Here is a 12,346-nt window from a genome sequence, read left to right on the forward strand (position 1 = left end):
CTCTACCACTGAGCCACACCCCAGCCCCTCACTGGGGGATTCTAGGCAGGGGCTCTACCACTGAGCCACACCCACAGCCCCTTACTGGGGGATTCTAGGCAGGAGCTCTACTGTCAAACCACACCCCCAGCCCCTCACTGGGGGATTCTAGGCAGGGGCTCTACTGTCAAACCACACCCCCAGCCCCTTACTAGTGAATTCTAGGCATGGGCTCTACCACTGAGCCACAGCCCAGCCCCTTACTAGGGAATTCTAGGTAGGCTCTCCACTCCTGAGCCACACCCTCAGTTCTCTTTCTCTTCAGTCACAGAAGTTGATGCTCTGTGGGAGAGATCATTTGCTCTTAGACACAGAAAGCAGCAGAGCTCTCTTTCGTATGCTTGAATGCACACTTATTGAATACCTAGTGTTTGCCAGGCAGGGATGGAGAGGAGACCGATGATGCGTTTCTGTCAGACATTTAGATTGTGTGATTTTCCATCTCTCTTCACTGCTCCTTTCTAATCCACAGCCTCCATGTGATAGGGTGGGGAAAGTTCCAGACCCAGCATGTAAGCACATCTTGATGGCCCCTTCTCCCCAGCTGGGCAAAGGCTGTTCTTCTCTCCCGGGGGTGGGGGGCAGGTCTATCCTGCATCTGCAATGGAGGATGCTTGTACATAGGACAGCACTGCAGGGGTTAACTTCCTCTCTGCAGCCATGGGCTGAGGTGACATCCAACGAGAAGCCTGCTCAGCTGCTTGCTGTGGTCTGGCAGCCAATGAGAGACTCGTGGGCTCAGGCTTTCTTAAGGAGCCAGTGACTGTCCTTGAAAGGGGGGGAGCCCCTAGCAACTGGTTATTTGGGGTAGAGAAATGAGGAAATCCCAGCCTCTAGGAGGAGAAAAGGTAAAGTTAAAGCCAAGAAAGGGGTCAGGGCAGCTTGTGGGTGGTTGATGGAAAAGGAAGAACCTGGTAAGAGGGTGGGGCCTAGCTTTGAAATCACGGCTGAGGGTGGGGCCTGATGGCAGGGAGCTTCTTGGGGGCCCGGGGTCCGGCTGGCAGGCCTGAGGGGCTCTGACAGGTAAGCATGGGTGGAGGGAGGTGAGGCATGGCTTCTTAGAGGACGCACAGGAAGGGGCGGTGCTTGTTGCTGATGAGCCACTAGGGGCCTTGGCAGGAGAGAAGAGATTGTGGGGTTGGGTGCCGGACGTGCCAATCAGGACGCGCTCCACACTCCTTGGTTCCTAGAGGCTGGAAGTAGCCAAAGCAGAGCGTGCCAAGATATACTCATCAAAAGAGACCGAAGTCGGGGAGGGAGTGTCCCGAGGGTGGATGTAGCTGGAGAGATGGCTCCCTGGGGTGAGGCACTGTCTACCTGGTGACCGAGTCCAACCCCTGGGTCACACATGGCGGAAGGAGAGAACAGACTCCTGCAGGTTGTCCTCTGACCTCCCCCGTACACACACACACAAAGCGTAAGTTAGATGAGATCAGGCCTGTTAATGACGGTATTGTTGCGGACTAAATGTAACTTAGAGAGAGGTAGAGGAGGCAGCCAGCCTGGCGGTGGGTGGGAGCCCACCAGCGCTCCTGGAAACAGTGGACTGGGTGTCACAACGTTTTCTTTAGACAACTCAGGTTTTAGCTGCGGTAACTCATCCATCCCTCGTGTTATCTCTAGGCTGTGGGGATTCTCACTGTTCCCGTTAGAGGGCAATGCGCAGCGAAGTTAAGAGACTTCTTGGTCCCAGAGCTAGTGAGGGCGGAGAAGATCCTATCCCACACAGCTGTGGCCCCCAGGTGTTTGGCTGAAGGACTTTGCTGTACTTTGTACCTTGTTTGAGGAGAAGGGTCTATAGTAAAAAAAAAAAAAAAAAAAAAAAGGAAACTGCTTTGCTGCATTTTAGTCAATAGTATGGGCCAGAGGTTCGGTTTCTAGAATTCTGGTGATGAGCTTGCATGGAAGAGCTGGTTGCCTCTGAGGAGCTGCCCCACGGGGCCTGGAATGGAGATGGCTTGTTAGCCAGAGCGCAATTAGCAGCGCGATGAGTGGGGAAGTAGAGATTTACCCAAAGTTGGGGGATGTCCTGCAGCATGCTCCCTTCCCCAAAGGCAAGGATGTGTATCCAAGGGGAATCCGGGCTGGGATGTGGCGCAGCTGGTAGAGCACTTGTGGGAAGGCCTGGGTTCGATCCCTGCCGCCCCAGAAACAAAACCAGGCAAACCAATAGGACATGGCGGCGCCAGTCTGTAAGCCTGCAATTCCAGCATCCAGGAGGAGGAGGCGGGATGAGAACCAGGGACTGGCCATCCACCGTGGTTGACATCAGCGTCCGTCTCAACGACGGACGGGCATGTCGGTTAGGGGGAGTGGCCAACGCGCTGGGCGTAAACGGCAGGTACGTGCAGGTGAGGGAGCTTGAGTGAGTATTGTCCGAGGTGTGAGCAGGGGATGTTTAAAAGGCAGGTGGGTCTGAAGGCGGGGCAAGCTAGAGGGGCGTGGCTACGAGTGGCGCTAACCCCGTCCGGTCGCACCCCCTCCCCGACAGGATGATCCCTTCCACCAGCCAGACCTTCCTGGTGAACGACCTGGCCGCCGGCCGCGCCTACGACTTGTGCGTCCTGGCGGTGTACGACGACGGGGCCACCGCGCTGCCGGCCACCAGGGTGGTGGGCTGCGTGCAGTTCACCACGGCGGGGGACCCCGCGCCGTGCCGCCCGCTGAGGGCCCACTTCCTGGGCGGCACCATGATCATCGCCATCGGGGGCGTCATCGTCGCCTCGGTCCTGGTTTTCATCGTCCTGCTCATGATTCGCTACAAGGTGTACGGCGACGGGGACAGCCGCCGCCTCAAGGGCGCCTCCAGGTCGCCCCCTCGGGTCAGCCACGTGTGCTCGCAGACCAACGGCGCCGGCACGCAGCAGGCCTCCGCCCCGCCGGCCCCGGACCGCTACGAGGCGCTGCGGGAGGTGGCCGTCCCCGCAGCCGTCGAGGCGAAGGCCGCAGGGGCCGAGGCGACGTCGGCCGAGCTGGAGGTGGTGCTTGGACGCTCTCTTGGGGGCTCGGCCACCTCGCTGTGCTTGCTGCCCTCGGAGGAGACTTCTGGGGAGGAGTCCAGGGCCGCGACGGGCCCTCGGCGGAGCCGTTCGGGGGCCTTGGGGCCTCCGACCTCAGCGCCCCCGACGTTAGCTCTGGTTCCCGGGGCAGCCCCGGCTCGGCCGAGGCCGCAGCAACGCTATTCCTTTGACGGGGACTACGGGGCGCTGTTCCAGAGTCACAGTTACCCGCGCCGCGCCCGGCGGACAAAGCGCCACCGGTCCACGCCGCACCTGGACGGGGCCGGAGCGGGCGCGGCCGGGGAGGACGGAGACCTGGGGCTGGGCTCCGCCCGGGCACGCCTGGCCTTCACCAGCACCGAGTGGATGCTGGAGAGTACCGTGTGAGCGGCGGGCGCGCGCGGGCACCGGGACGCCCGTGGGCCGCGCTCGGCCGCCCGGTCCGGCCGGATACGGGGAGGCTGGAGAGAAGGGATGCGCGAGGGGCGGGGCCGGCTGCCGCCGAGGCCCCGCCCACCGGCGCCTCCGACTCCGCCCTCCGCCCCGCCCCCCGCGCGCTCGCGGACCTCGCCGGAGCCGGTGCCTTACACAGCGAAGCGCGGGGAGGGGCGGGGCCCCCCCACACTGCAGCACTGAGACACGAGTCCCCTACCCTACCCGGGACCCTGGGGCAGGGGCGAGGGGCCCATTCCTTGTATCTGGCTGGACTAGATCTCATTCTGCCCCGCGGCGGCCTCCAAAGCCTCCCGTCCCCTCACCGGTCCCCCTCCCTGGTCCCACCCGTCTGGTTTGGAGGGAGGGGCCCCTCCTTTCTTCTCTCTGCGTCCTTGTCGTTCCCTCCCTCTGTCGTCTGTCTTGAGTCTTTCCTTACTCGTCGTCTCTTCTCCCTCTGCCTATCCTTGTTCTTGTTTTTGTTTTTTTGTTTTTTTTGTTTACTTCTTTGTCCAGTGTCTGTGTCTCCCGATTCCCTGTCCTCACCATCTCCCGGGCAGGTCCCACTGAAGGACCAGACTCTTCCCTCTGCCTTTCTCGTCCCCACAATGAATCCCCACACAAACGAAAACCAAATCCCTCTATCGGAGCCGGGACCCTCCGCCGCAGCAGAATTAAACTTTTTTCTGTGTCTGAGGCGGCTCTGTTGACCAGTGTGCGTGCTTGTGCGCGCACGCGCGCGCGCGCGCGTGTGTGTGTGTGTGTGTGTGTGTGTGTGTGCGCGCGCGCGCGCGCGCGCAGGCGCTTGTGGGGAGGAGGACTCCAAATCAGACTGAAGAGAGCACGGCAGGGAGCTCAGGTGGGAAGTAACAAAAAATGATAAAGACAGGCGACCAGTGTGTTCATAACCTTTAAATCATCCAGTCTCCACTGTCACCCTAGGACGTTGTACTGTTGGTCCAGCCGACAGGTGTGGATACTGGAGCCAGGTGGGCTAGATCCCATGTCTTGGCATAACCAGAAGGCAGAAAATTGAGATTAATATAATTAATATTAATTCCAGCTAAGCGTAGTGGACCTCACCTTTAATCCCAGAACTCAGGGGGCAAAGGCTTGCAGATCTCTGATCCTAAGGTCAGCCTGGTCTCATAATGAGTTTCAAACCAACTAGGGCTACATAGTAAGACTCTCAACAACAAAAAAGTAATTCCACATATAGTATTTGTGTCCATCCTCCTTGCCTCTGCCTCCTGAGTACAGAGATTATATGTATGTACCATCACAACCAGCAACTTTTTTTTTTTGAGACAGGATCTTGATATATAAATAGCCCAGCCTGGCCTTGAACTTTCTATTATTCTGCCTTAGCGTCTGGGTTTCCAGGCTTGTGCGTATGTGTCCTGGAAAAACAATTAACAAAGCAGGTAGCAGTTGTGCGTGGTGGAGCATATGCCTGTAATCCTGGTCCCTGGGAGGTGGAGACAGGACAATCGGAGGGTCAAGCCTGTGCTGGCAAGTTGCCCCAGTAAAGACACTTGCCATCAAGCCTGACAATCTAAGCTGATCCTTGGGACCCAGGTGTCATAGCACATGTGAAACCCCCACTAAATAAATAAATAAAAATACAATTAAAAATATTTTTTAAAAAAGTTCCAAACCAGGCGCTGGAGAGAAGGCTCAGTGGTTACGAGCACTTGCTGACCTGATAGAGGGGGCAGGTTTGATACCCAGCACCCACAACTGTCCATAACTCCAGTTCCAGGGGATCCTGTGTCCTCCTCTGTGGGCGTGATGCACAGACACACAGAATAAATCATTTTTTTTAAATTAAAAGTTCAAGACTATCCTACACGCTGAGTCTGAGACCAGCTTGGGCTACAAGAGAACCTGTTTTTGGTTGGTTGGTTTTTGCCAAAAAAAAAAAAAAAAAAAAAAAAAAAGGCAGTGGATTTGGGCGAGATGGCACAACAGCACTCGTAGCTGCTCAGGAGGCTGCAGCAGGATGATTGTTTGGGCCCAGGGGTTTGAGGCCAGCCTTGACAACACAGCTAGACAACTGTCCCAAACCTGCAAACATCAGAAGTAGTAAAAGGCAGGTGGGCCAACTTCTGCCCCATCCTCATCTTTAAGCCCTTTCAGCGGGCAGCTTCTGCCCCTGCCTGGCTGCCCACATGGTGCAGGATGGACATTCACAGTCCTAGTTTATAGACAGAGGTCAGAACCAGAGGGAGGGGAAGTCCCTTGTCAGAAGGCTCCTCCCTGGCCTGCTGCCCATGAAGAAAAGAGTGGAGCTGGCAGTTTGCCTGTGGACTGTCTGGAAGCTGGGGAATGGCTCCAGTGACCCTACTGAACTTAGGTCTCCAAAGTCAGCCGTTAAGGAAACAGGGAGGTAGAACTTTGTGTGAGTGTGGGAGATGGTAAATGGAGCAGGGTCTGCTCGTGGAATGGGTTGGGGGGTGATGGAGGAGGGGTTCTCCAAGGACTGAAGACTTGACTGGGGAGGCGAAGGTGGTTTACGGTAGGGGTTCTGGGCATCTCAGTCCTCGCAGATACCCTGCCTCGAAAACTCCTTCCCAAACCTGGGGGAAAAAGAGGAAGAAGGCTTCAAGCCAGCCCAGGGCCCCCTGAGGCCTGGGGAGGAGGAGAGCAAGACAGAAATAGAAATGCAGCCAGAGGGAGGAAGCCTGTCTGGGCAGAGAGGGTGGGAGGCGGCAAGGACTGCAGCTCTGGCGAATTTCAGGCCAGGTGGATCCCTTACCCACTGGCCCGGTACACATGCCGTTCACACTGACACGGGCGGGCAGGGTGCTCCCACCAGCTCGACACTCACAAAAGGTCATTTCGGATGGAGCAGGGTCACCATCCGTAGCTCTGGTCTCTGCCGCTCGCAGAGCGCTCTGCTGAGCCCGTGCCACGTGCCTGGCTCTAGCAATGAAGACAGTAGACAGACCGCTAGTCTTGGTGGCACATGCTCGCCCTCCGGCGCTTGGGAGGCACCTGAGGCTACAGGGAGGCCCTGCCTCGGAAATTAAAGGCCATTTAGAAAAGAAGAGAGGTCCTGGTGGAGCGAGTCTATGATCCCAGCACTCAGGAGTCTCAGGCAGGAGGATGGGAAGTCTGTCATCGTTTACTACACGGTAAGTTTGAGGCCAGCCTGGACTAACTCTTCTTCTCCCCCAATATACCAACACAAACAAACAAAAAGAAGACTTTTTCATTTGTTCTCTTCCTTTCTGCTTAATTCATTTGTACGAGGATGCGAGATCTTGAGTTGCTTTGCCCATTCTGTGACCATGAGGCACTCATATTAGGACTTAAAGCTACTGTTCTGAGGATGGTAGCAGAAAACAGGTCGGTGACAAATAGAGTCTGATGACATAGTGAATGTATGTTTTTAAAGTTTTGTGTGTTGGGGTGTTTTGCCTGCAGGCCTGTGTGTACCATGTGCACGCTTTGTGCCAGAGGAGGCCAGAAAAGGCACTGGAGATGCAGATGGTTGCGTGAGCCGCCGTGTGTGCGTGCTGGGAACTGAACCTGGGTCCTCTGGAAGAGCAGCCAGGGCTCTTAAATATCGAGCTATCGCTCTACCTCCGTAACAGACTGTTTTAAATATTTAACGTATATTAGCTGGCTTCTCTCGTCTCCTCCTCTGTACCCAGCACCTCACCATGTAACCCTGTCTGACCTAGAATTCCCCGTGTAGACCAGATTGGCCTTGAACGCACTCAGAAATCTATCTCCCTCTGCCTCCAAAGTGCTGGGATTAAACGGTCCACTGCCACGCCAGGCTTTCTTTTCTTTTCTTTTTTAAGGTTTTCAGACAAGATCTTATGTAGCCAAGTATGGCCTTAAATTCATCATTCTTTTGCCTCTGCCTTCAAAGTGTTGGGATTATAGGCATGAGCCACTGTGCTTGGCTTTTCTTTATTAAGCTACATTCATTCATTCATTCAGTGTGTATGTGGTTCAAGTGGAAGTTAAAGGACAGTTTGCATTGTTCATTCTTTCCTTTCTACCATGTGGGTCCCTGGGATTGACCTCAGCTCATCAAATGTCTCTACCCGCTGAACCATCTCAACAGCTCTCTTTCTCTCTCTCTTCATCGGTCTTTTTTGTTTCGATTTGTTGTTTTTTTTTTGTTTGTTTTTTGAGACAGGGTTTCTCTGTGTAGCCTTGGCTGCTCTGGACTCTCTCTGTAGACCAGGCGGGCCTTGAACTCACAGAGATCCACCTGGCACTGCCACCCGAGTGCTGGGATTGAAGGTGTGTGCCACCGTGTTCAGATGGGAAGGCAGTAGGAACTCTGTGCAGTCCCGACTGGTCTTGATCTCCTGACCCTCCTCCCTCATCTTCCCAGGTGCTGAGATCACCATCCTGCGGCTCTGCCTCTGGATCCCAGAGCGCATGCTTCTGAGTAATGGGGCACAAACCGCAGGTACCCGGTGCATTAACTCTTCATCGCACCTGTATCTCCAGAATGATGCCTTTCTTGTTAGACACACACCAGTCCTGGATGCTCCTCAGCTACTGGATCCGGGAGCCCTTGGGTCTACCAACACTCGGAGATGCTGGAATCCCTCATATGAATAGGTTCAGAATGCTCATGGGGCCACACACACCTTCCCTTTAAATCCTCTCAGACGACAGTCGGCTACATGGGGTGTAACTTCGATGCTGTTCAGGTTAGGGGATAGTGACAGGAGAACCCTGGACATGATTAGCACAGATACCGCGTGGATCTGCAGTTTCTGAACAAGTTCCAGTACAGGTTGTCTGCATGCATGAGCGCAAAGCCCTTGGATACAGGGGGCTAAAATTACATTCAGGTCTTGGTTTTGTTTTGTTTTGAGACAGGGTTTCTCTGTGTAGCCTTTGCTGTCCTGGACTCACTCTGTGGACCAGGCCGGCCTTGAACTCAGAGATCTGCCTGCCTCTGCCTCCTGAGTGCTGGAATTAAAGGCCTGGGCCACCACCACTCAGCTTGATTTTTTTATATATGTACTTATTATTTGGTTCTTTTGAGACAGGGTTTCTCTGTGTAGCCCTGGCTGGTCTGGAACTCCCTATGTAGACCGGGCTGGCCTCGAACTCATAGGAATCTGCCTGCCTCTGCTTCCTGAGTGCTGGGATTAAAGGAGTGTGCCACTATGCCTAGCTTTTTTTTTTAAGTGTGTGTGTGTGTGTTGTACATGAATACAGGTGCCCACAGGGGCCAGAGATACTGGAGCCTCTTCAAGAACAGAAGGCATGGTGGGCTGGACAGATGGCTCAGAGGTTAAGAGGTTAAGACCCCTTCCAAAGGTCCTGGGTTCAATTGCCAGCAACCGCATGATGGCTCACAACCATCTACAGTGAGATCTGGTGCCCTCTTCCGGCCTGCAGGCGGGGGAATAGTATATACATAATAAACAAACAGGGACTGTGAATGGTTGTGAGCCACCGTGTGGGCGCTGGGATCCCAGCTCAGGGCCTCTGCAAGAGCGGCCAGTGCCCTTAACCGCTGCGCCATCCCGCCAGCCCCTGGTCTGGCGTTTTGATGTGTCTGTACTTGCTCGAGTGTGTGTACATGCGCCCGTATGGGCAGGCCTGAAGAAGTGCATGCTGGACCTCCTCTCAATCTCTCTCCACCTAACTTTTTGAAGCAAGGTCTATAACTACATCTGAAGCTCTCCATTTGCTAGACTGGGTCAGCGAGCCCCATGTCTCCTGCTGTGTCCACCTGCAAAGCTCACTGAATCTCTTTTCCCTTTTTACATGGGTGCTGGAGGTCAGATTTAAGGTTCTCGCCCTTGTACAACCTCTCCAGCCTGTGCGGGGTTTCTGATCCTTATTATAGGCGACAGCACTGAATGAGAGAGACCCCAGTCCACCCCAGAAACACATCTGGAAGAGAGATTCACAGTGCATGCAGACTGGAGAAAAACTTACAAGCATGTTTATAAACACGCGGGCACGCGGACAGGCGACAGTGACATGTCTTTGGGTGGCCTCTGACTGGGGAGCTGGTCCCTTGGATGCCCATCACAGAAGACAGACACACAGACACTCTCTTTTGCACACATCCTCTGCATGTAGACATGCACGCTCAGTCACATGCCCGCACCACACACGAACACACGCTCAGGATCGCACGTCACAGAAGAGCCCAACTCCTCAGTGTTTATTTGCATATACTGTACAAAAGTAGAAAATAAAGCCAGCCTTGGCTGCGGCTTCATAAGTAAAGGGTGAGAGGGAATAAGTTAAGTCGGGGTTGGCTCTCAGTGTGGAGTCCAGAGTCCTGGCTGGGGCAGGCCACTGTTCTCAGACACACTGGTCTCCGCTGGCCACACACTTGAGCAGGCGGAAGAGGTTGAAGGTGTCAGAGGCCTCCAGGCAGCCGGGGGTCTCCTGAAAGGACAAGGCTGGCTCAGGGCTGCTGAGGCTCAGGCCCAGGCACTGCAGACCCCGCTGTCCTCCCCGGACTCACCTTCCTCTGGGCCTCCTGAAGCCTGTGCAGCCAGCGGGAGAGGCGGCGGCTCGGGGGCCTGGGTTCAGCTGTGGGCCCAGGCTGCATCTGTGGGCAGAAGTGGGGGGGGGCTGTAAGGCGGCTGCTGGGACACGGGGAGACCCAAGGGGCTGGAGGGACAGTGAGGAGGAGCCGGGGACCCAGGACTCACACAGGTCTGCAGCTGGGAGTGGATGTGGCATAGTGTGTGGAGAGGCTGGTCCAGGACGGTGCCCAGGGCTGTGTCGGCCATGTTCTCCAAGACCTTCAGAGTCAGCGCCAGCTCAGCCTGCAAGGCCTTGGGGTGCTCTTGGACCTGAGATGAGGTGAAAAATAACAGGTGAGGGAGAGAAACAGGCAAGAGGGCTGAAGTAAGCGCTGGGGGTGTGGTGCTGAGTGTTTGACCAGAATGTCCCACTGAAGGGCTGAAGGCACAGCACATGGTAGAGCCCCTGCCTAGAAACCCCCAGTGAGGAGTTGGGGTGTGGCTCAGTGGTGGAGCCCCTGCCTAGAATCCCCCATTAAGGGGCTGGGGTGTGGCTCAGTGGTAGAGCCCCTGCCTAGAATGCCCCAGTGAGGGGCTGGGGTGAGGCTCAGTGGTAGAGCCCCTGCCTAGAATGCCCCAGTGAGGGACTGGGGTGTGGCTCAGTGGTAGAGCCCCTGCCTAGAATCCCCAATGAGGGGCTGGGGTGAGGCTCAGGGGTAGAGCACTTACTGAGCCTTTGAGAGAGCTGAATTGAGTCTCTATCAGCACATACATACCTTCCCCAACTCCCATAAAGCACAGCTAAGTTGGGCTGTGTTGGTGCTACAGTGCAGGGGAAGGTGGGGTGGGCACTCGGTGGGGACAGGTTAAGAGCAGACAAGAGGCATTCAGAGGTGGGGCTGTACCAGTAGGAAAACAGATGAGGGAGATCTAGGGGAGGAAAAAAGGGAAGGGAGGAGACAGGTTCGGAGCAACAAGCCAACGGGGAGTCTGGGCTCACAGAGGCTTGACAGAGCAGGGGAGAAGAGAAGAGGACAGGGAGGCAGGCGAGAGGGAGGAGGCAGCATGGAAGGCTGAGGGTGGAGAGGAGCACAGACTGGGAGAGGATCATTTTAAGAGAGGAGGGACAGAGGCGAGAGACGCTGTGCGGTGTAAACAGGGTGAGAGAGGAGCTCGAACTCTCAGGGCAGAAGAGGGGAGCCAGGCAGGGGAAGGCTGGGTGGGAAGGGAAGAGCAGGATGAGCCCGCTGTGGGGTCCTGTGTCTGGGCCCGGCATAGCTGGGAGGCTGAGGCCAAGGGTCTCGAGGACCTCAAGACTGAGGCCAACCAAGCCTACAAGCGAGGCCCTGTGTGCACCTCCCCCAAAAGGAGACGGAGGAGAAGCTAGGTAAGTGTAGAACGGGTAGAGGCACCCGAAGGACGAAGGGTTTGGTACAGGCAAAGGAGCCAGTTTAGGGGGGAAGAGGGAGGGCAAGGTGGTAATCAGGACTTGGCTTCCCACGCACCAGCAGCTGGCCCAGGTCCCAGCCACTGGGAAAGGGGTCAGTTGGTGCTGCACCAGAAAACCTTCTGTAGCAGCGATTCTTCCTGAAGGGAAAGGCACAGGTTAGCCCACACAGGAGAATTGGGGTCTACTTCACAGCAGTAAAATTGAAACTTGGCTTAGCAGGAGGATTTGAGTTGAACCCTTAGCAGAAAAGATAGACCGGTCATAGCCGGAAGGCTCCAGCTTCGCCTAGAGCAGAAGGTCAGAGGTTAGCCCACAGGCTACCATCTTCATGATGGAATGACGTAGAGGTAGCCCTTTATGGCAACAGTGATGCACCACAGCTTTCCTGGCTTTCTTGAAGGCGTCCTTCTCCTGTGGTGACAGAGACTGGAAACTGCCAATATGCTGCCTGTTCCAGCTGGGGTGGGCTTGGAAGGAGAGCCAGGAGCGGCTGTGCCCAAGCTAAGCACCACAGTCACCGCCCCAGCAGCCGCAGCGCAGCCATGCTTAAGTTCCAAGTGTCCCCTGAGCTGCACAGCTCTGCTTTTTAAGCCAGGCTACAGGTGCTATCCCCAACAATGTGTCTAAAGCGAAAATGACAAAGGGAAACGAAAACGTGCATTTAAGAGGCGCCAACAGGTGGAGCCAATCCTTGGGCCAGGTAAGTGAGCAGGTGTGGGTGTGGCCGGGCGGGTGACACTGATCCAGGAAGGAAAGGGAAACGGAATCTAGTGGCAGGACTCTGCGAAACCATCTCAGGCCTCTAAGGCCTCACCCCACCCTCCACCCCCCCAGTGAGACCACACTGTAGGGAGTAGTAGCAGGAGCTGGCAGAAAGCTCGAGGTCACAGTGGGACCAGGCGGTGGAAGGCCTGACTGACTGAGGAGGCTGCCTCACTAGAATTCCCATGAGT

At 55.8% G+C, this 12,346-nt stretch overlaps 1 protein-coding gene and 1 pseudogene across 2 annotated transcripts in view; one reads left to right on the plus strand and one right to left on the minus strand.

The window, feature by feature from the left end:
• Lrfn1 (leucine rich repeat and fibronectin type III domain containing 1) overlaps window positions 1-4,170 on the plus strand; it is a 14,280-nt gene extending 10,110 nt beyond the window's left edge. For both annotated transcript variants that reach the window (XM_055594933.1, XM_055594934.1), the window contains one exon: window positions 2,531-4,170. In XM_055594933.1, the coding sequence (XP_055450908.1) occupies window positions 2,531-3,425 (895 nt within the window). In that variant the 3' untranslated portion in view covers window positions 3,426-4,170. The remainder of the gene's footprint in view (window positions 1-2,530) is intronic.
• Window positions 4,171-9,773: 5,603 nt separating this feature from the next.
• On the minus strand, window positions 9,774-11,937 carry LOC129667190 (interferon lambda-2-like; annotated as a pseudogene).
• Between the last annotated feature and the right edge of the window lie 409 nt (window positions 11,938-12,346).

This window comes from Psammomys obesus, unplaced genomic scaffold (genome assembly GCF_907164565.1).
Source record: "Psammomys obesus unplaced genomic scaffold, mPsaObe1.curated_primary_1811, whole genome shotgun sequence".
Classification (NCBI taxonomy): Eukaryota; Metazoa; Chordata; class Mammalia; order Rodentia; family Muridae; genus Psammomys; species Psammomys obesus.